General features: G+C 48.2%; 1 protein-coding gene across 5 annotated transcripts in view; it reads left to right on the top strand.

Annotated features, from left to right (window-relative positions):
- The window catches only part of VWF (von Willebrand factor), a 155,074-nt gene extending 143,618 nt beyond the window's left edge, over positions 1 to 11,456 (top strand). For 4 of the 5 annotated variants that reach the window (XM_029204364.1, XM_029204363.1, XM_029204366.1 and 1 more), the window contains 5 exons: positions 3,421 to 3,519; positions 4,205 to 4,333; positions 4,863 to 4,902; positions 10,545 to 10,642; positions 11,150 to 11,456. In XM_029204364.1, coding sequence (XP_029060197.1) covers positions 3,421 to 3,519; positions 4,205 to 4,333; positions 4,863 to 4,902; positions 10,545 to 10,642; positions 11,150 to 11,338 — 555 coding nt within the window. In that variant the 3' untranslated portion in view covers positions 11,339 to 11,456. Of the gene's footprint in view, positions 1 to 3,420; positions 3,520 to 4,204; positions 4,334 to 4,862; positions 4,903 to 10,544; positions 10,643 to 11,149 lie in introns of those variants that run through there. The other variant, XR_003791012.1, reaches the window with a different exon arrangement.
- The last annotated feature ends 16,107 nt before the right edge of the window (positions 11,457 to 27,563 follow it).

Raw genomic sequence — 27,563 nt, 5'->3', positions numbered from 1 at the left:
GATGACTGTGTTTGCTCAGAACACCTCTGAGGGTGGGTTCTGGGAAGTGGAATCATCATTTCTAGTTGGGTGGAGGAAAGCATGCACTTCACTATTCTTATCGTGACTCTCAGCCCCACCTCGCAGAGCTGGACCCAACGCTCAGGAGGACGCCTTGGTTTCCTCCGCAAACTGCCTTCTGCATTTGGGGCTCCTGCTGTCTTAGAAAATATGGTTGGTCAGATGAGTTTCTTGTGAGCTAGATGCACAGGGTATAGTCATTGCTCTTTCAGATGGTGGGGCAGCGGGCGGGTTCTGGGCGGGGTCGGGGAGGAGTGGAGCGGCACAGCGGCCAGAGGGGAGGGGCGACGCGTGGGTTAGGGACAAGGTTAGGACGAGCTGCTGGTGCGGTCAGCGCTCTTGAGGTCGGGGAGTGTTCTGCACCTGTGCCCTTCATGGCACTTGGCACCGTGTGATGCTCCAAGTAGGGGCTTAATAGCACATTTTCAAGGGGAGTGAAGGGGTCCGTAGGAGACACAGCTACTTCTGATAGAATGGCTCAAGGAGAACATTCCCGCCTCAATTAGAAAGAATCCAGTGAAGTATGCCTTTTTGCTTTTTTTAAATTTAAAATCCCAGTTGTTTTAGGGTTTTGGATGCAGGCGTGTGTGTGTGTGTGTGTGTGTGTGTGTGTGTGTGTGTGTGTGTGTGAGAGAGAGAGAGAGAGAGATAACTCCCCTGCATACATCTGGGCTTGAATATGGGATGGAATGATGCTGTCTGGAGTCTTTGGCATCCCTTTAACTGGTTGTCCATGGAACTACAGTGGATGCAGGAGGCGGTCCACGCTAAGCGGCCCTGAAGGAGAGTGTTCTGGGGAGGCGGGGGGGACGAGCCCACTAACTCTCTACCTGCGCCCTCTGGTGGTCAGAGGGTGGCACGGCCACTTCCTCTGCGTCCATAGAAATCCAGCTTTAGAATCCAGTCTAGACTTAGGTTTCTAAATATTTTTAAATTCACGGCCCCTTTTGGTCTGTGTTCTCCTCCTCCTCGCCTCCAAAATTCCGCTGTCTCCCCAGGGATCTCCTCCCTCTTGAGATCCCCGAGTTTAGCCCTGCTGTGTGTCTCTCAGCCTCTGCTGAGCTCTGCCTCACATGCCCCCCATTCTAGCTCAGCTTACCTGGTCTTGTCACGTTCCTCTACCATGAAGGGCCTCCGTGTGGCCTCCTGCAGGTGGGGAGCTCTGGTGGGTCAAGTGTAGGCTGGTCTGTGTCTGTTTGAACTGCCGATGTCAGATGGAACTCGTAGCATCGTCAGAGACGTGGGGCCTGTGTCTCCTTCGGGGAGACGACGCTTTTACCTGAAAGGAGCCCAGAAGCCAGTCTGTGCTGCTGGGTGGTAGAGACAAAGGAGGGCTTGAGGAAGAGAGGTGACACTGACCAGGAACCTTGAGAAGGCCTCCCAGAGGAGCATGACCATGGGCTGACCTTGAGCAATGACCCCCCCAGGAGGGGGCACAGGGACAGACTGTCATTTAAGCAAGAGTTAGAAAAGGGCAGTGGGGAGATAAGCCTGGGGTCCTTGAGCAGCCGATGTAGTTTATGAAAAGGGCCGGGAGACACCTGTGAGGAGAGTTTGGGGGGCCTCCCTGGACAGGGGGAGCAGGGCTAGTTGGCTGCTCAGACCTGAGTGAGTGAGCCTGTGGCTGGCTGGGCACCTGGCGGCTCCTGATTGGATGCTCTGGCAAAAGTCTGGTCAGCACTGCCCTCCGTGTCCGTCTGGCAGCTGTGCGGTGCGTACCCCGCCAGCAGGGCTCAGACAGGCCCGTCACCAGTGCAGCTGTGTTCTTGCCTTGCGGGGTCCGTTCTCTCTGTTGAGTCCTTCCAGTGGTTTCTGCCGTGTTCCCTGTCCTCCCGTCCCTCTTCCCCCGGTCCCACAGCACCTCTGAAATCATCGCCCCTCCTCTCACCTTCCCCCCTCCTCCACTTTCTCCTGTCCCTTCTTCTCCCACAGCGCCTACCACCTTTCCCTGTTCTTGGCTTCACCGTGCCCTCTGCCTCTCTGGGGTGTGGAGTGTGCGTCCACTGCCCCATCCCTTCACTTTGCAGACTCCTCCTCCATCTGTCCCCCACCCCTCACTTCTCCTGTAAAGATTTTGGGCGCGTTCTTCTCCTTGGGCCTGAGTGGAGGGCATTTCCTAGTCTCTTCTTCTAACACTCACTAAAAAATGCCCCGATCCACGCTCCCGTGAAATTGTGCCTGATTTACGCCTCATTTTATTTCCTCTTTCTGACTGGAAGCACTCACATACATTCATGCTGTTTTTCCCATCTCTTTCTTCCTCTCCCATCCACCTCGGTCCACACCTGCCAGGAATTGTGCGTTTTTGAAAACACAGCTGAAGCTCACCGGTGAAACACGACCTGATGGCCTCAAATGTCAGCAGCGTCTTTCTGAGTGTGTGTGTGTGTGGCCTGGGCTCTCTCTCTGCGGCTTCCCTGATGAGTTCAGTGGACACTCATAGACTCCTAACCTCCCCAGCTGGTTACGAGCTGTCAGTCGGAGTGCAGTGAGCAAGGGAGCAATGTGAGAGGACCAGCCCCGGAATTCAGGTCCGGGGCTCCACGCTGACCTGCTAGAGATTCATAGTAGAAAAACCTCAGGACCCCAAGGAATGAATCTCTAAGTGGTCATTACTAAATGTAGCAAAATGAAAACAAGAATGACACCATAGCTGGTCTTCACATAACTAAATTTATTCTTTTAAACACCCCTGCCTTCACCCCATGTGAGGAGCCAGCTTGTCCGTGTTCTGGGACCGAGCCAGCATGAGCACCTGTTACTTGTTCTCACTGCCCCTTGCTGCGGCAGGGACCCTAATAAAGCCTTGCCTGAAAAAACCAGCCAACCAGACAAACAAAACCAAAAAAAAAAACTTTACTAGATTTAGTTCTTTTTTTTTTTTTTTTTTCCGACATGGTGGGGAGAGTTAAAAGAGCTTTAATTTTAATGCAGTGATGCGACAGCTGACGATCACTTTTTGGCTTTGTTAACATGGTTTAAAATACTTGGCAGAATAAAAAGTTGGTCACCCTATGTTGTCTCCCAGATTGGGGGGGCGTTTTTGTGAGACAGTGAAATCCATCTTCCGGGAAGCTGCTGGATTGGCAGGAATAGAGGTAGGAAGACAGTTACTACTGTGACAGAGTCCAGGACAGAGGACCCTGGCACGACAAGCTGTGGATGAGCTCCAGATGCCGTTTTTGGCAAGATCTGGTGACGAGTGGAGCAGGGGGGATAAGAAAAAGAGAGAACACAAGGATGACCCCCAGATTTCTAGTTTGAACAGCTGCTTAATGAAACCATTTACCATTTGGCCTACTTTCGATCGGGATCTTAGGGGGAGGTTTAAACTAAGGCTGCTTTTTCTCCTGGTTACAGGGATACAAGGAAGAGAAGATGCAGGGCCAGTGCTGCGGGAGATGCCTGCCTATGGCTTGCACCATTCAGCTACGAGGGGGACAGATCATGATGCTAAAGGTGTGTGTGGGCAACTTAAACTCAGGGGTCTCCCTACGACCACCGTCTGGTTTCCTATTTGGGGATATTTTCTTCAAGGAAGAGGGACTGAGTTTGGGTCAATATTGACTTCCTTTTGTACCTAGTTCTGATTTCATAAGGGAAAGATGGGTAACCTTTAGGAAGTACGGAATTCTCTCTTAGATTTGGTTAATTTGTCACTCTCTGTGACAGAAGTTGGTGTAGGGCCCCGTGATTGGGAGTGAGTTGATCTTTAAGATTTTCTCCAGCCTTGATGGTCCATGAGACTGGTCAGGCAATCAGGGTGACACAGACTGGGCTCTATGAAAGCCAGAGTGGGCTGGTGGGGCTGGCAGGTGGCACCTGGCTCACCTCTAGTTCACCTACTGATGGGCCAGTTTCCCTTTGCTGTGTATTAATTCTTTAAGCTGTTAAGTGGTCAGTAGAGTTAGGGATGCCCTACATTTATGCAGCCCCATTCCCAGTTAACAAGCCGTAAAACTGGACTCCACCTCCGTTCTGGGTTCTGGGTGTGGAGACTTTGCACACACTGCCTCGGTCTTGTTCTAAGGTCCCCTACCTTGTCTCAACAACTCCAAGGAGTCAAGGTCATGGCTTGAAGTGCCTTTGGACCCCAAACACCGTCTTCAGATTTGCTCTGCCCACCTCCCCTCTTTCCTTTCAGCGCGACGAGACTCTCCAGGATGGCTGTGACAGTCACTTCTGCAGGGTCAACAAGAGAGGCGAGTTCATCTGGGAGAGGAGGGTCACGGGCTGCCCGCCCTTCGATGGACACAAGTGTCTGGCTGAGGGGGTGAGTAGCTGGGGCTCAGGCCCTGCTTTCCTCTTGACTGTCTCCATCTTCGACTCTCAGAAGAGGGTTCTTCTGAACAGCGGTCCAGCTCTGCTGTTGGACACGTGATTCCCAGTGTCCAAGGAGAACCTGACCTAGTTTAAAAATCAACGAAATTACAAAATCAAAGCCCGATGCAGTGACAAAACTCTCTCAACTGTACCATATGCTTTACGAAAACACCTTCCCTTAAGGGAGACTGGATCTGTGATCCTTGAATGGGATGGTGAGAGAGCAAACTGATTTCCAGCCTCCGCTGGGAATGATGATCCTGGTGACTCAACTGGAAGGGAATTCAGAATAATCAGAATCATTTCGGCCTGGCCAGGTGGGGTGGTCAGTCTATTCACATTTGTGATGGGAAAACCCGTTCATATCTGGGGACTTAAGCTCAGGACTGTGAGTCCAGAGGCAGGACATGGCCTGGGGTGACTGACAGTGTCCACTATGTACTATTTGTGCCTAATCTGCGACTTTGCTGTTTTCTTAGGGGAAAATCATGAAAATTCCAGGCACATGCTGTGACACGTGTAAGTACCTTACCAATAGCTTGTCCCTTGAAATCCATCAGGCGAAGTCCAGGGACTGTTCTTTGCAATGACCTTTCTTCTAGAAAGATGTTGCAGTCACTGTGTTCAATTCCTCAGGGAGCTTCCACCCCACCCTGCATGTCCTTGGACTGCGCCCTGCTCAAGCCCCCTTTCAAGATGCCCGTGAGGCACACTCTTCCTCCTTCCTTCCAAACTCCTGGCAATCACTAACCTCTTACCTGCCTTTCCCCTGGCAGAGCCTTGGGTTGGTCATAGTAGTCCTATCATGAGAGAATGTCTTCCCTCTGCCGCCAGAACTCCTGAAGACAGGCACCTTGATTCATAATCTCGACAGAGCGGACATTCAGTACGCCTCTAATCTTTGGGTGTCGTGCAAGCTCTCCCAGAGAGAAAGGGAAGCCAGCAGCTGGCTGTGGGGCTGCAGTGAACACAGCCTTCTCGAGGATTTATGAGGCCGGTCTCAGTTTTATTAACCTCGTCTGCTTCCCTCTCAGCTCCTCTTGACCTTGCAGTTGTGTTGTACTGGTTGGTCCCAATAGTTACGGCTGCAGCTTTGGAGACGGAGCTCAAGCCTGCCCACCAGACAGCATCTCACCACATGTTCTTGCGTTCTTGTTTCCACGAGCACAAGTACCTTTCAGAATCCCAGTGTTAGTGCTGTATTCTCTGAATGTAGAATTACTTGCCTGGACTAATGTTCTTTGTCTTTTAGTTTAGTTGGTTTTGGGGTTCACGGGCCCATGTTCCCATGTTTATTTTTGGGTAGAGAAAGGAAAAGTAAAAACACGAATATCTTCAGCGTTCAGTCATTCATTCTTTTCTTGATGGCTCACTCTGACAGTCCCTGTAGTTGCTGTAACCAAGTTGCAGGTTGTGGAAAACACACTCTGAAAGCATCTTTTTCTACGGTTCTTGTTTGCATGATTGAAGAATGTGGTCAGGAAACCATCAGAGGAGATGCATTCTCTCTAGGCGTGCTGCACATGGAATTGGGCCGAGGCTGTTATCTTCAAAACTAGCAGCGAGGCCAAAAGGGGCCTGTGTCGGTCTGTGCTTTCAAGAGGTGGGGACCTTCCATAAGGAAAAGAAGCCAGGCTCAGGGATTTAAATCTACAGCAAAACAATATAGTGTGTTGGCCTCAATATGTTTTCCTTATTCACCCTCTTAATGTGGTTGGCAGGCTTTCACTTTAAAATGACATTATTTGGGAGTTGGGAGCCCAACTATTAGGTAGTTAAAGTTGATTTAGATTTGGAGCCATCCAGGAATGGAAAACTCCCAGTGTTTGGATGGGCAATAATGAGCTGGCATTAAATCTTAGATTATCAGTGGGCCAAGTAGAGGTTCAGATCTGAATGCTTTTAACCCCTGTACATAAGGAGACCCATGCCAGCGACCCAGAGGTAGCTATACCCAAAGGGAAGATTCCATAAGGGCTCCTACGATCAGCTCCCACAGAGACAATGACATTTGCAAGGATGGTTAGAGATTCATTGTATTTCTTAGCTGCCTCATTGCCCGTCAGCTTCTGGATATTGTTATAAGCGCAGGTGGATTGCTCTCATCATTATGGTTTTTATTTTATTATTTTTAACATCTTTATTGGAATACAGTTGCTTTACAATGTTGTGTTAGTTTCTGCCGTATAACAAAGTGAATCAGCTATACGTATACATATATCCCCATATCCCCTCCCTCTTGGGTTTCCCTACCACCCTCCCTTTCCCACCCCTCTAGGTGGTCACAAAGCACCGAGCTGATCTCCCTGTGCTATGCGGCTGCTTCCCACTAGCTATCTGTTTTACATTTGGTAGTGTATATATGTCCATGCCACTCGCTCACTTCGTCACAGCTTACCCTTCCCCCTCCCCGTGTCCTCAAGTCCATTCTCTACGTCTGCATCTTTATTCCTGTCCTGCCCCTATGTTCATCAGAACCTTTTTTCTTTTTTTTAGATTCTCTCTCTCTCTATATGTGTTAGCATACAGTATTTGTTTTTCTCTTTCTGACTTACTTCACTCTGTATGACAGACTCTAGGTCCATCCACCTCATTACAAATAACTCAATTTTGTTTCTTTTTATGGCTGAGTAATATTCCATTGTATATATATGTGCCACATCTTCCCTATCCGTTCATCTGTCAATGGACGTTTAGGTTGCTTCCATGTCCTGGCTATTGTAAATAGAGCTGCAGTGAACATTGTAGTACATGACTCTTTTTGAATTATGGTTTTCCCAGGGTATACGCCCAGTAGTGGGATTGCTGGGTCATATGGTAATTCTATTTTTACTTTTTTTAAGGAACCTCCATACTGTTCTCCATAGTGGCTCTATCAATTTACATTCCCACCAACAATGCAGGAGGGTTCCCTTTTCTCCACACCCTCTCCAGCATTTGTTGTTGTAGATTTTTTGATGATGCCCATTCTAACTGGTGTGAGGTGATACCTCATTGTAGTTTTGATTTGCATTTCTCTAATAATTAGTGATGTTGAGCAGCTTTTCATGTGCCTCTTGGCCATCTGTATACCTTCTTTGGTGAAATGTCTATTTAGGTCTTCTGCCCATTTTTGGATTGGGTTGTTTGTTTTTTTGATATTGAGCTCCATGAGTTGTTTGTATATTTTGGAGATTAATCCTTTGTCAGTAGCTTCCTTTGCAAATATTTTCTCCCATTCTGAGAGTTGTCCTTTTGTCTTGTTTATGGTTTCCTTTGTTGTGCAAAAGCTTTTACGTTTCATTAGGTCCCAGTTGTTTATTTTTGCTTTTATTTCCATTTCTCTAGGAGGTGGGTCAAAAAGGATCTTGCTGTGATTTATGTCATAGAGTGTTCTGCCTATGCTTTCCTCTAAGAGTTTTATAGTGTCTGGCCTTACATTTAGGTGTTTAATCCATTTTGAGTTTATTTTTGTGTATGGTGTTAGGAAGTGTTCTAATGTCATTCTTTTACATGTAGCTGTCCAGTTTTCCCAGCACCACTTATTGAAGAGAGGCTGTCTTTTCTCCATTGCATATTCTTTCCTCCTTTATCAAAGATAAGGTGACCATGTGTGTATGGGTTTATCTCTGGGATTTCCATTTTGTTCCATCGATCTGTATTTTTGCTTTTGTGCCAGTACCATACTGTCCTGATTACTGTAGCTTTGTAGTATAGTCTGAAGTCCGGGAGTCTGATTCCTCCAGCTCCGTTTTTCGTTCTCAAGATTGCTTTGGCTACTCGGGGTCTTTTGTGTTTCCATACAAATTGTGAAATTTTTTGTTCTAGTTCTGTGAAAAAGGCTATTGGTAGTTTGATAGGGATTGCATTGAATCTGTAGATTGCTTTGGGTAGTATAGTCATATTCACAATGTTGATTCTTCCAATCGAAGAACATGGTATATCTCTCCATCTGTTTGTATTGTCTTTAATTCCTTTCATCAGTGTCTTATAGATTTCTGCATACAGGTCTTTTGTCTCCTTAGGTAGGTTTATTCCTAGGTATTTTATTCTTTTTGTTGCAATGGTAAATGGGAGTGTTACCTTAATTTCTGTTTCCGATTTTTCATCGTTAGTGTATAGGAATGCAAACCCTAGTGTGTAGGGTTTGTCATACATGGCCTTTATTATGTTGAGGTAGGTTCCCTCTATGCCTACTTTCTGGAGAGTTTTTATCATAATTGGGTGTTGAATTTTGTCGAAAGCTTTTTCTGCATCTATTGAGATGATCATATGGTTTTTATCCTTTGATTTGTTAATATGGTGCATCACATTGATTGATTTGAGTATATTGAAGAATCCTTGCATTCCTGGGATAAACCCCACTTGGTCATGGTGTATGATCCTTTTAATATGCTGTTGGATTCTGTTTGCTAGTATTTTGTTGAGGATTTTTGCATCTATGTTCATCAGTGATATTGGCCTGTAGTTTCCTTTTTTTGTGATATCTTTGTCTGGTTTTGGTATCAGGGTGATGGTGGCCTTGTAGAATGAGTTTGGGAGTGTTCCTCCCTCTGCTATATTTCAGAAGAGTTTAAGAAGGACAGGTGTTAGCTCTTCTCTAAATGTTTGATAGTATTCGCCTGTGAAGCCATCTGGTCCTGGGCTTTTGTTTGTTGGAAGATTTTTAATCACAGTTTCAATTTTAGTGCTTGTGACTGGGCTGTTCATATTTTCTGTTTCTTCCTGGTTCAGTCTTGGAAGGTTGTGCTTTTCTAAGAATTTGTCCATTTCTTCCAGGTTGTCCATTTTATTGGCGTATAGTTGCTTGCAGTAATCTCTTATGATCCTTTGTATTTCTGCAGTGTCAGTCGTTACTTCTCCTTTTTCATTTCTAATTCTGTTGATTTGAATCTTCTCCCTTTTTTTCTTGATGAGTCTGGCTAATAATTTATCAATTTTGTTTATCTTCTCAAAGAACCTGCTTTTAGTTTTATTGATCTTTGCTAATGTTTCCTTCATTTCTTTTTCATTTATTTCTGATCTGATTTTTCTTTTTTTTAATTTTTGGCTGCGTGCGGTCTTTGTTGCTGCACACGGGCTTTCTCTAGTTGTGGCGAGTGGGGGCTACTCTTCATTGCGGTGCGCAGGCTTCTCATTGCAGTGGCTTCTCTTTTTATGGAGCACAGGCTCTAGGTGCACGGGCTTCAGTAGTTGTGGCATGGGTTTAGTTGCTCCACGGCATGTGGGATCTTCCCAGACCAGGGCTTGAACCCATGTCCCCTGCATTGGCAGGCGGATTCTTAACCACTGTGCCACCACGGAAGCCCTCTGATCAGATTTTTGTGATCTTTCCTTCAGCTAACTTTGCGGGGGGTGGTTTTGTTCCTCTTTCTCTAATTGCTTTAGGTGTAAGGTTAGGTTGTTTATTTGAGATGTTTCTTGTTTCTTGAGGTAGGATTGTATTGCTATAAACTTCCCTCTTAGAACTGCTTTTGCTGCATCCCATAGGTTTTGGTTCATCGTGTTTTCATCGTCATTTGTTTCTAGGTAGTTTTTGATTTCCTCTTTGGTTTCTTCAGTGAGCTCTTGGTTATTTAGTAACGTATTATTTAGCCTCCATGTGTTTGTATTTTTTACAGTTTTTTTTCCTGTAATTGGTATCTAGTCTCATAGCGTTGTGGTTGGAAAAGATACTTGATCCGATTTCAATTTTCTTAAATTTACCAAGGCTTGATTTGTGACTCAAGATATGATCTATCCTGGAGAATGTTCCATGAGCACTTGAGAAGAAAGTGTATTCTGTTGTTTTTGGATGGAATGTCCTATAAATATCAATTAAGTCCATCTTGTTTAATGTGTCATTTAAAGCTTGTGTTTCCTTATTTATTCATCATGGTTTTTAGAGTCTACAATTACATAAAAGTAAGTCCTATCCATTGACATCACCAAAGCACAGTGAATCTACGCTCCTCCTACAATTAAAATTGTGCCATTAAGTGAGTTAAACCCAGCGATAACTATATCTCTGAATATGAAGGGCCAGGAGAAGCTGAGGGGAACCAGGACCACTGACTTGCCTTCCCCATGGCTGGCTTTGGTGATCCGGTTACTGTGAAATTGACCTATTTCCAGTAAATGAGGGAACTCGGCTGGAGAGTGTTGTGTGGAAGAACAGGTCCCATCTCTCACCTGTCCTGTAGGTGAGGAGCCCGAGTGCAAGGACATCACTGCCAAGCTGCAGTACGTCAAAGTGGGAGACTGTCTGTCTGAAGAGCAAGTGGACATTCACTACTGCCAGGTAAGGGGTCCTCGGTTGGGAGGGGCAAGTTCTTTGTTTGGTCACGCCTCTTTAGTTACAGAGTCGAAGGATCTGGGAAATTCACAGGGGGGAGAAGTGAAAGGAACTGGGAGCTTTTAAAATTTTTTTAAAAAGCCAATGTTTTATTGAAGTAAATGGGAACTTTTGACCCTAGAAGAAAAAAACTGAGCAATGATTCAACACGTCCTCTGAAGAGAATGGAGAATTACTTAATGGAAGATGGGAGCTATGTTTCCTGAAGATCAATCACACAGGCATAGAAATTGCAGCTAGAGGGCTTGGGTGTGACAGTTCCATTAGGACAGGCCTTTCAGACCTCCCAAGAGCTACTTTTACACATTGTTTGGCTGTCCTGTGTTTCTCCGGGCAAGGCCAGACCTTCTTGATTGGAGGAGGGCAGGTGGAGGAAGCGGGCTGCCCCAGAGCCCTCCCCACCCTGGGACTCTCCACCGCCCACAACGGCCGCCTCTCTCTGCCCCGCCATAGGGAAGATGCACCAGCAAAGCCCTGTACTCCATCGACACAGAGGACGTGCAGGACCAGTGCGCCTGCTGCGCGCCCACACGCACAGAGCCCATGCAGGTGCCCCTGCGCTGCGCCAACGGCTCCGTCATCCACCACGTGGTCCTCAACGCCATGCAGTGCAAGTGCTCCCCCAGGAAATGCCGCCAGTGAGGCGCGGTCCTGCCGCGGACACCCGTCACCACCCGCTTGGCAACCCCTACTTGGCGCATGCGTGCTCCGCTCCCGGGCTTCCCCGGGCCCACAATAAAGGCCAATCTGTCATCTTGCCAAAGGCTCATGGTTCATCTAGGCTGAGATGGCTATTGTAGGCTGGGCTGGAGCTCTGAGGCTGGTGCTGAAGGGGGTGGGGGGTAGGGGAGCACAGGCTCCATCTGGAAACACTTGAGCCCTGGGGTCTGCGGGAGGCACCGCCCACATCGGGGAGAAAGTGGCATCTCAGCCTCCACGGGGAGGGAAGGGGAAAGTGAGCGCCAGGCCTCCTTGGAAACAGCCCAGTGGCTGAAGAAGGGATTTGCTCTGGAACACTGGGGTCTCCAGTCTCTGAATCCAGGGGCTTCTGGGCAGAGCAGAGGAGTCCCTAGAGCCAGGCTCCTGCCAGGCTCTGGCCAGTGTGGCTGACTTGATGGGGAAGGAGCCCCAGTGGGTGTGCAAGGGGTTCTCTGAGCCCTCGGCTGAGCCAGTGCCTGTGTTCCTCAGTCGCCTCCGTGGGAGGGTGAGAGGCTGGGGGCTGGGGGGCTGGAAACGCGGTGCTGGGCGTGTGCGGGAACGTGGTCCCTCGCGGCACAGGCGTGGCCGTGGCCGGAGACCCCCAGACTCGGGGGCGGCCCAGGTTCCACCCATGGCCTTCGCTGGACTGTGTGGCCTCAGCGAGCCCCTTAGCGGTTTTCAGACTTAGTTTCCTCAACTGGAACCAGGAACGTCAGTCTCACTCACTCGGTTGGGAGGGTCAAATAAGCCAGAAAGTCCGGGAGTAACTATGAATTGCTCTCTAATAACGGAAAAAGTGACCAGAAGAAAAATGGGGAAATCAAGCTTCAAAGGGGAACCCTAAGTGTCCCTACCGTCAGTGGCAGAGCATTGAGGATTTCCTTTGTTCTGAGGGGTGAGGGAGCTGAGTTCCTTTTGGGCTGGATGCTGGAGGCCAAGGCCTTGCCCACTCCAGGATCATTTGGTGGACAGAAGAGGTGTAGGTAACTCCAGACCTCACCGGGTCCCCAAATCACTAACCACTGCTGTCACTCTCAAGGAGAGATCATCCTTTCTTAGACTTATATGAAAAAGCTTACATGTATATGCTGGCAAGATGGCAGAGACTCTAGGTGGGGAGAGCACACCCATGAGAATAAAGCAACTGTCCTGGCTATGAGACAGGAATTTGATGGAGGCTTGACTTTCATGCCAGATCCTTCTAGCCCAGGAGAGACTCAACTCATTGAGCGTATTGGACCATGGAGCTGGAAAGGATTTAGACATCTCATCCACTGCCCTCTCCTGCCCCTTTGCAGAGGATGAAAGCGGCTCAGAGAACTTGAGTAACTTGCCAAAGGTCACACAGCTGCTGGGTGGCAGGGTCAGGTTCAGAACCCAAGTACCTGGACACCTGGGCAAGAACTCCGGAGCCGGTGCATCAGAGCCGCACGTCCCTGGTGCTGACAGATTCGGCCCTGTTCTCACAGGAACCAGTGACAGCTGCATTTCTAGGTCTTTCTGCTTCTGTCACTGCTGGGGAAGAACCTCCAGGGAAGATACATTAAAGGCAAATGGCATGGGTTGTGTTGAGTCGTTTCGGTGGGGAGTTTAGCCGGGTAGAGGGAAGGAAGAATGGATAGAAGTTTTATGTAACTGCTCAATAATTCAAAGGCTGTCATCCTCCATCCATCACCCCGCCTCCAACTTTGAGTGCCTCTATGGTCTCTGTAGGAAACCAGATCCAGGGCCAGGGAATTACCTGTCTCCCTTCTGACTGATGGCCTAATGCTCCACCTGGGGACGAGGTGCCATTGGAGGCATCGCCACAGAGAAACTCAGCAGGGAGTCTGCCTCTCCAGCAGAAGGTGTCAGTTTTCCAACTGCCTCCATAGCCTGAGTTCTCCTCATATTTACTGATAGTACAGTTCACTGCCAAGAAAAAAGCTGAGTCAGAAAAATTGCATATTTTGATTTAAAAAAAAATGCAGGAAGTAGGGTAAAAAGGAGAAACTGGTAGTGGGGGTATGAGTCAGGAGCTGTCCCCATTCTGCATGTGTTCCAGGGCGGGTCTGCCTCTGGTCTCAGGCACTCTCTTTTTTGTCACCCTTAGACCAGATGGGACAGTCCCCAAAGTGAGAGTCTTAGGGGGAGTCTCAAGGGAGGAGTATGCAGGGACCAAGGGACTAAAAAAGTGCTGGAGGGAGAGAAGAGAGGGAATGGATAAGGAACCACCATGGTGGAAAGGTTTCCAATCCTCTTGGCATTGAAAACACGTAGAGAAGGGTTCCCAGAAGTGAATGGAGAAGGGTGTTGTCTCAAGCAGCCAGGAACCAAGTGTTAGAGCACAGGCTCTGGAGCAGGCACAGTCCTCAGAGGCACGGTGCCTGACCGTTTACACTGCAGTCTCCTAATCTGTGAAATGGGCACACAGGCAGTAATTCCCTCATAGATTTGTTACTAGAATTAGATAATTCCTCTGGGGAAGGCTCTGAGAAGGATGCTGAGGGCGAGGAAGTCCACATCCACGTCAGCCATGGTTACTCCTGGTGCCCAGGATACAGCCCAGGTTGGCACACACTGCTTTTGGTTTTCCTTCTGCTCAGCCCCTGACTCCCCTTTACTGCCTCAGTTTCCTCATCTATAAAGTGGGGAGCAGTCCCCACCAGCCCACCTTATCAGCATAGGAGATAGGAAAGTCCGTGGTCATTCAGAGCCTACTTGACATATAATGTTAACATAATACCTTTTCATTTTCAGGGTCTCTGGTATTAATGCACTTGTTTCACTTGGGGGCGTCTTGGAATTGTAGATTCCATCATCCAGAATGGCCCTTTGGAGGTCTTCTCTTCCATCCCCCTGCCCATGGCTAGATATCAAAGCCATTCCGGAGAGATGGAACTCCTCTTTTTCCTGGAATGGAGCTTCCACCACCTACCTCCTCAACTGGTCCCAGCGTCTCCGTGGGAAGCTTTGCTAAAACCCCTTGCCTCCCCAAGCCCCTCCCCTTGCCTCTTGCAGCCCCTCTTCCTGTCCCTGGGGCACGATTCCTCCACTCCTGCGCCTTTTAATCTAGAGAAAGTTGGGGACATCTGGTGGAGGGTAGAGTGCAGGCAGGCGTGCGGGGGAGCCTCCCACCCCTACCTACCCAGGCGATCAGGGCCAGGGCGGCGGGAAGCAGGCTTCCCGGATGGAATTGGAAGCTAATCAGCCAGGCTGTTCACGAGATAATCCGGCTGAATGCTCACACCCGAACCAGGTTAGCAGGCAGCTCCCCGGGTGGGGAGAGCAGCGGTCTTACTGTCTCGCACCTCAGCTTCATTAACCGGAGCGTGTCCCGGACTCAGCCGGCCCACGGGAACGCGCTCCTTTCTCCACGTGGCGCGACCAGCGCCGGTGCGCCTAGGGTGCAGCTCCGGGGAGGCCTGGTAGCCGCTGGCGAGGGATGGGGGAGGAGGCAGCGGCAGCAGGCTGGGGCGGGCACGTCCAGACGGAGCTGAGCTGCGATGGAATTAGTCCCGCGACTGAATAAGCCAGTGCAGACGCCAGAGCAGCCCCAGCAGAGGGGCAGTCCCGGTTTCCTGCCCTGCGCGCCCGCACCATGGCCACCCCCGGGCTGAGCGGTGAGTCCCCCCTGCCGGGGACCCTGGTCCTGACAAGTTGTAGAAGGCAGAGGGGCTGGGAGTGAAGGACATGGCTTCTTACCCCTTGGGATTCGTGACCCCAAGTGAACCTGGAATGGTGGTTCCAGAGCTGATCCTTTTCTCCCGGGACGGGGAAGGCGAGGGGTGCCTGAGCACTTTCCTGGACACTCATTTCCAATCAAGGAGGGAAGAGGTAGGACAAGAGGTAGAAGATTGGTGCAGTGGCTCTTTGGTGATGAATGACCAATTCCTATCTCTGTATCTTCCTGTTAAGTCGGGGGGTGTTCAGTTCAGTGCATCTCAATGGTAAGCAAACACCCAGAGTGTAAGTCAGAAACAATCTGCTGAGGAGAGAGGTTCAGGTTCACCCCCTGCAATTTGACTTTGGCATTCCTGGAGCAGCTTCACAGTTTCAGGATGTCTCCTCCAGCCCTTATCCAAACCCACCCCCAGGAAGGACATTTACACCTCGGGGTGCAGGGAAACACAGGCGTGACTTTCCTGGGGACTTTGGTTTTAGAGGAAAAGCAAATTGAGGCAGCGTTTAGGGGGGCAGGAGGTGATACTGCTTCACCTCCAAATGATACTGAGTAGAAAGACGTGTTTGGCAGGGTTGACCTTGCTTGGAAAGGGATTTTGTTGGGTGCCTTGTTTCTGGTGGCTCGTGGGAGAGGCGTGGAGTGGCGGGGGCAGGGTGCCCACTTCATTGGCATGAACGGTGGGCAGAAGGGACTGGAAGGTAGGCATCAGGCACAGTCCCGAGACTTTGTGAGCAGGTGTGGAGAGGGCACCCCGGACCACGTGGATGCTGGTCCAGGGACCATGTGGATGCTGGTCCGGGGACCGTGTGGATGCTGGTCCGGGATAGAAGTTCCCACTGAGCAAGGTTAGGTCTCCGCCCCAAGGCAGGTGACAGGTGAGGGAAGATCTTAGACAAGGTAGGGCGCTTCTGGAGGATGACGAGACTCCGGGTCCCTGCACTCGCCTGGGCTTTGTGCTTGGGACCGGACATTAGAGCCCTGCCTCAGCTGCTGGGTGTCCAGGGCCCAATCTCCCCCTCACTGTGTCCTGTCATGCACCATCATTTTGGGAGCCAAGGATCTGAGACGGTCCTTTCGGGGCACCTGCATCGCTCTCTGGGTTGCCTCTACGTGGGTCCCGGGCCTCTTTGCTGGCTGATGGAGGAAGCTGTGTGAGGAGTGGGGATGGGTTCCAAACACCAGCCTCAGGTTCTGTCCAGTTTCTCTCCGCCCCTTCCCTGCCCTCTTCCACTACAGGGCACAGCTAGGGGGCCGGAGGCACTGGGTTCTAAAGTGGAGCTTGCCTTTCATTTTCTTTAATGAGGACCTGATTCCTAGAGCACACGGAGAACAGAAACTCGACCACTAGAGATGAGAATCTTGCCTCTAGCTACAAAGTAGAATCGGTCTCTATTTGTATGCAGGTGGTTGGGGAGAAGGAGTTTAAACAGAGATTGCATTCAAGGAAAGAACCAGCCATGTGGACACGTGGAGAATGATCTAGCAAAGGCAGTAGTGGCGAAAGACCCCATGGCAGCAATGTGCTTGGGCTGTCCAAAAAATAGGGGGGAAGCCCAGTGCCTGGAGGGAGAGGGAGAGGGAGAGGGTGAGAGTGAACCAGATCACGCGGAGTCTTGGGACTCAGGCCATATGTTTTTGACTTTTCAAAGAGAAAGGGAAGAGTAACATTTATCAAGCATCACCTGTATACCAGACATCGTGCTTTGCTTCCCCCAAAATCTGGGGGTCAGTGTTAAGTCCATTTCATTGACGAGGAACCTGAGGTTCAGAGAGGTTAAGAAATATGTCTGTTACATTGTGTTAACTACCGAGTCATCAGAGAAGGATAAAGTTGGAATTCAATTTCATTTCCCCACCACCTCACCTTGTTGCTTTTGTTCTGTTCTTAAGAAGCAATTAGAAGGGAGTGTAGATACCAACAAGGAGGGGTGGTTGAGAAATGTGGGTGGAACTGGGGCTTTTAGGGAGACACTAATTTTGCTTGCAAGGCTGGTAGGTGATGCTGTGGTCATAATCCAGGCAAGGCTTGCCTTGACACGACTTCCAATCTGGGATCATCATGGTTAGTTTACTTAGTGGGGTCAAGCCCAGGAAGGCAGGTTGTCATCACCAAACTCCTAGGGCAGTGTGCCACTGTGACCTCCGCCGGGGACATGACTTAATGAGCACGGGTTACCTGAGTTCCACATCTGTGGCTCACAGGCATGTGGGAGAGACTGACCCACTGGGGGCAGAGGACTTGCCCGGTGTCTGATGTGCTCTAGCAGACCTGGCTCACGATCATTTCAGTGGATCTGCACACCACGCACCTGTGCTTGCAGCTCACAGCAGTTCAGAGCACACCTGCCGAGCCAGGTACTGCACTCAGTGCTGGAGCTACATGGATCAACAAGGGCACACAGTGGCCTGTCAGGATTCCGGGGGCCCTAAGTTGATCCTAGTAGTGTAGCAACCATGTCCACTGTTGTTGGACGTGAGAATGAGGAACCAGGATCAAACCTGGGCTTGTTTAGGCCAAACCAAAGAAATTAGCCCTGTCCATACTTCAGGCATTTCAAGATGTACTAGAGGTCTTTCTTAGGCTCCTTCTGACAACCCTGCCCTTCCTCCAGAAACTCTTAAGGAAATAATTTATAAGTCTGTCTGGCTGACAGCTCTCCATCTAGGTTAACTTGTGCTGAAACTACGAAAGGATGGCAATTCTCACAAGGATCCAGGGTCAGATCCTCTCTCTGTGTAGCAAACACAGGTATAAAGCACCCTTGCATCTTCTGACTGGTCCACTGACCAAGGGATAATTCCCACTTTCTAGCCTATTGTTCATCATTAACTAATTAAAATAGCTTAAAAACTAAAAAGTAATGATACAAGCCCATTGTGAAAAAAAATTAAATGCAAATTAATAAAATACCTGTTTTTAATATTTTGGTAATTACTCCTCACCCTGACTCCTTTTTAATCCATTTTTATTCTTGCCTATATCAGTAACTATTTCTATTATTTATTAATCTTCAAACAAATTACAAAAAAGGAAAACCTAGATGCAATAAAACTTAAATCAAAGATAAATTAGCAAATGCCAAATAATGAAAGATTAGGAACATATTATTATAGCACCAAAACCTAGAGAAGAATAGGTCCTGTAGTTGAGTGAAAACTTACCTATGAGCCTCCTGACAGGCAGAACAGAAAAGAGATAGTAAGTCCCGTGGGTCTCACTGCCTAAGAAAAGGAGATTCGTTCATCAACATTAAAGTTTAAGAAGAATGGCACAGCGGTATTTGTGTGACATATAAGACATTGCCTAGCATAATGGGCTGTAGTTTCATTAATAGCTTTTCAGAAAGAGTATTATTTTTCATGTGGGCATTTATTATATTGTTTCTGATTTTTTTTTTAAAAGAGGCGTTTCTGTTTTACTCTTTTCTCGTCCATTCTATTCCATTATATTGAAAAAAAATGCTGTTTTCAAACCATTAGATAACCAACTGTTGGGTTAAACCTCTAATTTGAAAAGTTGTGGCTTACAGCAGATAGAAAACTTAGAGGCTAATAGTCCATTTTGACCAATGGCTCACAATCTCTTTTCCTCGCCTGTGTAAGAAAGTTATGCACTCTTCCATCAGGTGCAATACTTTTAATTGATTTATTTATATTTATTTTGGCTGCACTGGATCTTAGTTGTGGCACGTGGACTTCTTAGCTGTGGAACGCAGGGTCTAGTTCGCCGGCCAGGGGTCGAACCCGGGCACCCTGCATTGGGAGCTTGGAGTCTTACCCACTGGACCACCAGGAAGTCCCAGGAGTAATTCTTATCCAAGTTTCTATCTGTTGTCATTTCCCTTCATTGTGAAGAACATGCTTTAGCATTTTTTTAAATTTTATTTTATATTGGAGTATAATTGATTTACTCCAAATTTTATTTTATATTGGAATATAATTGAGTATAATGTTGTATTATACTGTATGTATTATACAGTTTAATGACAAATCATTAAACTGTACAATACTGGTGACAAATCCTCTCAACTTCCTTACCCACCCAAAACTCCAGAATTCCATACCACAAAGCACGAAGAGATGATTGGCCAGAAATCCCTCTCTGCTCATCTTTCCAGCAGCTCAATTTTTTGTCCACCCTTTCCTCGAGCACCTACTATGTGCCAGGCTGCAGTAAGGATCAAAGGTGATATCCAGTCCCTACCTTTGAGAATCTCTCCCTGCATGGGGTGTACAGGTGTGAGGGGGCTGTCCAGTCTGTCAAGTTGGGGGAAGTTTGAGCAAGGTTGTGAAGCACAGGTATTTGACGTGGATGGTGTCTCCCTGGGCTGAATTACTGCACTTGTAAGTGGAGTTATTTATTATTGTCCACATTAATGAAGGGTACTGTATTAGGGTACTGCTCTGCTCTATTTATTATTATTCACATTGATAATGAAGGGCACTCTGTTAAGGTAATGCTCGGATAACTGCTCTAACGAGTAGACTAAAGAATAAGGAGGAAAACACGACAAGAGTTTACTTCAAGTGATAGGCCTGGGCGGGTAAACAAGTTGGTGGGGTGACTCTTTTCCAGGAAGCTTTTCAGGGACCCGGGGTGACGGAGGCTCCTCCAGCTTCAACTATGACTTCCGAGGTGGCCCTGAGAACTGCCGTTCCAGTTATCTGAGCCGGGGAAAGAGCGTGGAGGGGCACGCAGAAGCAGGCCTGGAAGGTTTCTATGGGCCAGGCCTAGAAATAGCACATATCACTCTTCTCACATTCCTCTGGCCGGAATTCAGTCCCGTGGCCACATCTAGTTACAAGGGAGGGAGGCTAGGAAATGTGGTCTAGCTGTGTGTTCAGGGAGAAGAGGAAGACATGGATGTTGGTAAGCAGTTTGTAGTCTGTCATAGGGGCCTATCAGAAATGGTAAGTTTGGTGTGCTATAGTCACACTTACTACGCTGTATTAAAGTTACAGATTTAGACATTTGTCTCCCCAAGTAGGCTCTGAGATCGTCAAGTTTCAGCACCCAGGACAGGACAGGGTATATGGTGAATGCTTATTAAATGGTTTGTGAATGCATGAATGAATGAATGAGTGAGTGGTGAGCTGGTGTGACGGTAGCTGACCAACAGATTCTGCTGCTTCTTTATTAACTTTTTAAAAAATTGAAGTCTAGTTGATTTACAATGTTGTGTTAGATTCAGGTGTACAGCAAAGTGATTCAGGTGTACATATATATATTCTTTTTTGTATCCTTTTCCATTATGGTTTATCACAGGGCACTGAATATAGTTCCCTGTATTGTACAGTAGGACCGTGTTGTTTATCTATTTTATATATAGAAGTTTGTATCTGCTAATCCAAAACCCCTCCCCCACCCGCTTTCCCCTTTGCTAACCATAAGTTTGTTTTCTATGTCTGTGAGTCTGTTTCTGTTTTGTAAATAAGTTCATTTATATCATTTTAAAAGATTCTACATATAAGTGATATCATATCATATGTGTCTTTCTCTGTCTGACTTCACTTAGTATGATAATCTCTAGGTCCATCCATGTTGCTGTAGATGGCATTGTTTTCTTTTTTATGGCTGAGTAATATTCCAGTGTGTGTGTGTGTGTGTGTGTGTGTGTGTGTGTGTGTGTGTGTGTGTGTGTATGTTTACCACATCTTTATCCATTCACTGTCGATGGACCTTTAGGTTGCTTCCATGTCCTGGCTATTGTAAATAGTGCTGCAGTGAACATTGGGGTGCACGTATCTTTTCAAATTATAATTTTCTCTGGATATATGCCCAGGAGTGGGATTGCTAGATCATATGGTAACTTTATTTTTAGTTTTTTAAGGAACCTCCATACTGTTTTCCACAGTGGCTGCACCATTTACATTCCCACAAGCAGTGTAGGGGTGTTCACTTTTCTCCATACCCTCTCCAGCACTTGTTATTTGTAGACTTTTTAATGATGGCCTTTCTGACCAGTGTGAGGTGGTACCTCACTGTAGTTTTGATTTGCACAGTTGCTTCTTTTAAAATAATATTTAAGAAATTAAAAAAATGACATCTGGCTATTTAAATTAGAGAAAGCAGGTGAAGGTATTGTGAGTCCTCCTTTAAATGTGAAATATATACTTCACTGGTCCTTGAAACTCAAGCAATTTGATTCTTTGCGACTTGGAGTTTGAATTTAATTTCTCCTTGGGAAACTCAGTCCTTTGCAGAATTTAAGTACACATCTTTATGAAATGAATACATTGGGTTAAAGGAAAGAGAAAAAGAGAAATTATAAAAATAATACATGAACTAGAGATACAGCTGCATATTTAAAACTTTTTTTCAATAACAATTTTCTTATGAAGGATTTAACCAAGGTATTTAGTTATGGGACTTGGCTATGACCCTCTGAAGTTAGGTGAAGTGATAAAATTCTACCTGAGGGCCACCTTTTAAGAAAGCTGCTTTATCAATGTGTGCTGGATCGTGATGGTGTTATATACTTATCTCCATGCTCCTCCTGGAAAATCACATATCTGTGTCGTCCATTTAGAGGAAGATGCTTGCCTTCCTGTTTGTTATGGCAGGTAGATGTGTCTCCAGTTCTTCTATAAAGTATATCAACTCATTCAGGCACAAGTTAACTACATTTAATGAAATTTAGCATTTGCCTTTACTTGGCATGTATAGACCTATTCCTACCCCCTTTTTATTCTCAAGCTGGTTTTATGATCAAGGCTCTAATGTGTGCTTTAAAAGTCAGGGAGCCAAACTGAAGCTGCACAGGTGGGTCCTACCCCAGGTAGAAGCACACGCCTCGGCTGTAGCAGCGGGCTACGCTCATGGTGCCAAGCACGGAGCTTTTCCTTCTCCATTGACAGGCTTCCCTTGCTTCTCGGTTCATGTAGCACCCAACTTTTTTTTTTTAACACCCAGGTCAAGGCAGGTCTAGATCTAAAGACCTGTGACTAGATCTGTGCTCACATTTTTGATTCTGTTGGTGATTCTGTAGACCAATGGTCTCAACCCTGGTGGCGCAATAGAGCGCCCCAGGCAAATAAGTCCAGATCTCGAGGTGGAACCAGACATCAACCTTTTAACTTTCCTAGGTGATTCCAACGTGCATCCAAGGTTGAGAACCGCTCTCTGTGTCCATTTGTCCTCGCTTTTACTGATCGCTGGATCCTAGTATTTTAAGTCTGGCTTCTCATGGCAGGCTCCTCCCACCCTCCCCATAGAGTAGCTCCTGGGTGCTTCTGTTTATCCCTTTCCAGAACTTCTTCTCCTAGTTCTGTCCTTTGGAATGTGGTGACTGTAACTTCACTGATAGTCAAATGAGGACACATGTGGTCTTAAGTGAGAGCAATCTGTATTTGGCTAGGACAGCAGCCTAGTAGAGGTGAAGTTATGAGACGTTAAAAATGTGTCTCGGGCTTCCCTGGTGGCGCAGTGGTTGCGAGTCCGCCTGCCGATGCAGGGGACACGGGTTCGTGCTCCGGTCCGGGAAGATCCCACATGCCGCGGAGCGCTGGGCCCGTGAGCCATGGCCGCTGAGCCTGCGCGTCCAGAGCCTGTGCTCCGCAACGGGAGAGGCCACAACGGTGAGAGGCCCGCGTACTGCAAAAAAAAAAAAAAAAAGTCTCTCCCAAGTGTTTCCACCACTAGTTATTACAGGATCTCCAATCCCCCTTAAAGTCCCACCCAGTAATTATGGGAGACCCTAGGGGGTGTCTCAAGTGTTTTCATGAACAGTTCTTTAAGATTCTACACGGTATTATCATCTCAAAGGATGCTTGCTGTCGAGACTTCCCTTTTCCAAAGCTATGGGGAAACACTTGCCCAACTCCCAAAGCTGATTACGTGCCAGTCCCCCTGTTTAGGGCTAAGGATTCAGTGGTGAACAAGACAGGCACGATTCCTGTCCTCAAGGAGAGTACAATCTACCAGGTGAAGGTTTGTCTACATGGTATGAATTTACTCATATCTGTTAACAATGCTGTAACATAGAGAAAATTTCTGAGCAATTTCCTGGAGACTGTAAATGTATTTGGGGATATTTATAAAAATCTCAGGTTCATCCATATCCCTCACATCTGCTGTCCCTCGAGAACTCTCAATGTCTCATCCAGACCTGAAGGCTCCAGCAGGTTCAGTGGAGAGCTATGATTGGAAGAGCTGTCTTGGGCATTAACCTCAGAGCCAGTTCACTTTGGGCAACAGAAATTCGTTCCACCTTCTCTGGAGAGCAGGGGATAAGAAAGAGATCATCAGTCTTGGTTACACCCAGGAGGAAGAGAAGGGTCAGAGATGGGAGCTGTTTGTGGGTGGAGGAGGATGAGGGCTGTATACCCAAGAGAAGAGTCAGTCAATCTCATGAAAGCGGGGTGTGTGTGTGTGTAGAGGGCTGCGGGGAGGAGGACGTTTTGCTCACAGCTGCATCGTCATGCTCCCTCCTGTCAGTGTACTTGCAAAACAGGTTATGATTAGCTAACAGAACCGCTTTGACCAGTTATGTTGTAGACGGGTCGTGTCCTCACGACACAGAGGGAGGGACATTGACACCTCAGTCTCATCAGTCACACACCAAACCACAGTGTAGGATGGGCTGCCAATGGGTAGGTTTCATCTGGGCACTTTATCCAAGTCCTGGTGTGTGGGTTTTGTTGTGGAGGGAGGTACTTCCTGAAATGAATTTCTTATTCTTTTTTTTTTTTTGTCTCTGGTCTTCATTTTTAGGACCTTGGATCTGAGCATTGAAGGTAAATGCTGTTTGTTGAAAGTCCTCTTTAAAGAGGTGAGGGATGTTCAGAATGTCCAGGCAGCAAGGGACTTATGGAGTAGTCTTGGCTGTCCTTCTTCCTTTTGTCCCGTAGAGCCTCCTGGTTAAAAGTGTGGACTGTGAATACGTCACTTACTAGCTGGTGACCTTGGGCAACTTACCTGACCTCTCTCTGCCTGTTTTCTCTTCAGGAAAAAGGGAACAACAATAGTGCCGACCTCATAGAGTTATCATGAAGACTAAGGGAGTCGTTACACGGAAAGTGCTCAGAACAGTGCCTGGCACATCTTACTGTTGTAGTTGTTCTAATGGTTAGGGCAGGTCTGTGCTCAATTCAGAGGGGACTCCACTCTGTTCAAAATTCACTCACAAGCAACGATTCTCTCATTCCCCGCATTATTACCTCCAGATGTTTACTGAGCCCCTATTGCACCCAGAGTTCTGTGCCAGGAATACAAAGATATAAAAGGCAAATTTTCTGAACTTCTTGAGGATTTCCCTAAGTGGTTAGAAAAAGGCTTGGTATAGGAATAGGACTTTAGCTGGATGGAATTTAGACAAGTGGAGAGAACATTCCAAGCAGGGGTGACTGTGTGAGCAAAGGCACGAGAGAAAATTAGTTTGGAGATGGGTCTGGCTAAAAAGGAATGTTCTTATCTGACGGATGAATTAGGGAGCAGAGATATGTAACAGCCAGATGTGGAAGTCTTTGAATGCCAAGTTGTTTGTAAGCCCCAAGACAATGAAGGTTTTGAGTAGCAGAGTGACCAGTGAAATAAAAGTGTTATAAAGGGTCACCCGTAGTGGAAAAGGAGTTAGGGATCCATCCATCTAATCATCCATCCATCCATCCACCCACCCATCCATCCATCCATCCATCCATCCACCCATCCATCCATCCATCCATCCATCCACCCACCCACCCATCCATCCATCCATCCATCCATCCATCCATCCATCCATCCATCCATCCAATCATCTCTCCACCCATCCATCCATCCACCCATCCATCCATCCGTCCATCCACCATCCATCCATCCATCCATCCATCCATCCATCCATCCACCCATCCATCCATCCATCCATCCATCCATCCATCCATCCAATCATCTCTCCATCCATCCATCCATCCATCCACCCATCCATCCATCCATCCATCCATCCATTCACCCACCCATCCATCCATCCATCCATCCATCCACCCATCCATCCATCCATCCATCCATTCACCCACCCATCCATCCATCCATCCACCCACCATCCATCCATCTGCCTATCCATCCTTGCCCTGATATTGCATTTATCCTAACCATAGCCAGAGTGATCTTTCTGATGTAATTCTAACCATGTTGCTCTCCTGCTTTAATATTATAACTTGTGAACGCTGCGTGTTAACAGAGTGGGATTTGGGGTGGGTATAACATTTAGGAGAGATGTTTAGGGGCCACTCCAAAGACCAAAGATCAGAAAAAGCAGGTCACCTTCTAGAAGCTGCGGGTGGTTCAGTCTTTCTGGTGTGTGTGTATGTGTGTGTGTGTGTGTGTGTGTGTGTGTGTGTGTGTAGTGACTGGTAGGCGATGGTTGATACTGGGAAGACTGACACGAACGACAGTCAAGAGCCTTGTAGGCCACGTTAAAAAGTGTGTTCCATAAACTAGAAGGGTCCTTTCTTGCCCCTCAAACCCCGCCGCGTAGTTGGCCACCTCTTGGGACGATGTGGGTGGAGAAAGGGCAGGCGGAGGCAGGCAGTCCTTGCTCTCAGGTGGTTGACGATCGGAAACAGCCAGGACCAGCGGCTGATTGCAAGGGACCGCACAAACGACTGCCTTCCTCCCTGGAATCTCCTGTCCTCTCTTGCCCATTTGAAGATGCTTACTTATCTTTTCTGGCTGCATCTCAGAAGGTGTGTATTCTGGGGAGACTTTCCTGATGGCTTTAGGTAGAGCACTTCTGTATGTCCTTGTTCAGATTCCAACTTTAGCTCTTCTCTTAGTCCTGAAATTATCTCATTAGTTTCCTTCCTTACTTGTCTGCCCTCCCTGTGGGCACCTAGGGGGTGGTGGCAAGGAGCATATTCTGTTTACCTTGAGTTTCCAATGTATTATTCAGTGCCTGGGAAGGTCTATGGTTCTGGAATGAATAGAGATGTGGAAGTTTAGATATATGTACACTCCCCCCCCGCCTCCACCCCCACCCCCCACCCCAATGGCCAGTTGTACCTGGAGCATGACATGAGAGTGTGTGCGGTGGGGGAGAGGCGGGAGGGGGAGGGTGGGCTGTGGGTGGGTGTTGGGAGATGAAGCAGCTCAGACAGGTAGGTGGGGCTCAGATGATGAAAGGTCCTGTGCACCAACTAGACAATTTGGTCTTCATTCTAAGAAGCGTGGGAAACCACCGCCCGGGAGTAACTTGGTCACATTGTTTCAGAATGGTAACACCAGCGGCATCACGAGCTGGGGGAGAGCTGCGTTGTGCGCATGAGCCATGACCCGAGGATCAAAGGGGAGGCCAGTGGCGGGAAGGCCAGCCAGCTCTTTCTCATCCAGGTTCAAGGCCGGGATGCAGACTGTGGCGCTATCATCCTCAGGAAGCGGGTGTTTGAACATCGCGGGAGAGAGGGCTGTTTTTTTTCTCTTTTTTTTTTTTTTTTTTTTTTTTTTGCGGTACGCGGGCCTCTCACTGCTGTGGCCTCTCCCGTTGCGGAGCACAGGCTCCGGACGCGCAGGCTCAGCGGCCATGGCTCACGGGCCCAGCCGCTCCGCGGCACGTGGGATCTTCCCGGACCGGGGCACGAACCCGCGTCCCGCATCGGCAGGCGGACTGTCAACCACTGCGCCATCAGGGAAGCCCCGAGAGGGCTGTTTTTGAGCGAGGCCGTGAGATGAGCAGAGGTGAGGAGACAGATCTGCAGATGGTCCTTTCGTGGGGAGGGGACTGGAGGGTGGTCCCTCTGTCACTTTGGCTGCATTTGGGGGCTGAGAAAGGTGACATTCAGCAGGACCTATGGGGCAAGGGGTGGGGCGATCAGCAGGGCCATTGGGTCCAAATTTTGAGCTTAGAATATCAAATTTTGACTGTTGTCCCGGGTCAAATTCATGCAGGAAAGCAGGGTGAGACCTCGGTGGAAGGGTTGACTCTGAAATGAAATCCATCCATCCCTGGATTCTTGGGGAGGCTCCGGGTGAGCCTCTCAAAATCTGAAAGTGCCCAGGTTGCTCTGAGACTTCCCGAGGGCCTGCCTGTCAGCAGGACCACCCCTGCCCGGTGTCTTGTGCTTGGCCTGGGAGGGTGTGGACGCTCTGTCCCCCTCAGGGCAGCCCTGGCCTGTCTGGTTTTGCCAGAAGTAGTGGCCTCAGAAGGCTGGTGACGGGGGCTGCCCTATTTTTCTGGGCATCTCACACTCACCTGCCAGCGGTTAGCAATGAGACAGCAATGATGCCATGAGGGAAACTTCGAGGATAAGCCCTGCTGCCTGGAAGTCCAGTTCCCACAGGAAACCTCTTGCTGCTGTCTCTCTCAGAGGCTCTGGAAATTTCTCAGGCCCTGATGACTCATGTCGCCCTCCTGTGTGCCTGGGGCGCCCACTGCTCTTTCTCTGCCCAGCCTGGCACTGCCTTGCTTTTGACGGTGTCTCCTGGTCCCTTTGCTCCAGTTTTCCCACCATCACCTACTGCCTGCGCTTTTCTCACTCTCACTAGCTCGTCACACCCTCCTGTTGCCCGTCTGCCCTCCTAGCTCCGAACCTTTG

This window comes from Monodon monoceros, unplaced genomic scaffold (genome assembly GCF_005190385.1).
Source record: "Monodon monoceros isolate NGI ecotype Baffin Bay Population unplaced genomic scaffold, NGI_Narwhal_1 Super_Scaffold_6, whole genome shotgun sequence".
Classification (NCBI taxonomy): domain Eukaryota; kingdom Metazoa; phylum Chordata; class Mammalia; order Artiodactyla; family Monodontidae; genus Monodon; species Monodon monoceros.
The sequence above is the reverse complement of the archived record's forward strand: the minus strand, read 5'-3'. Positions and strand labels throughout refer to the sequence as shown.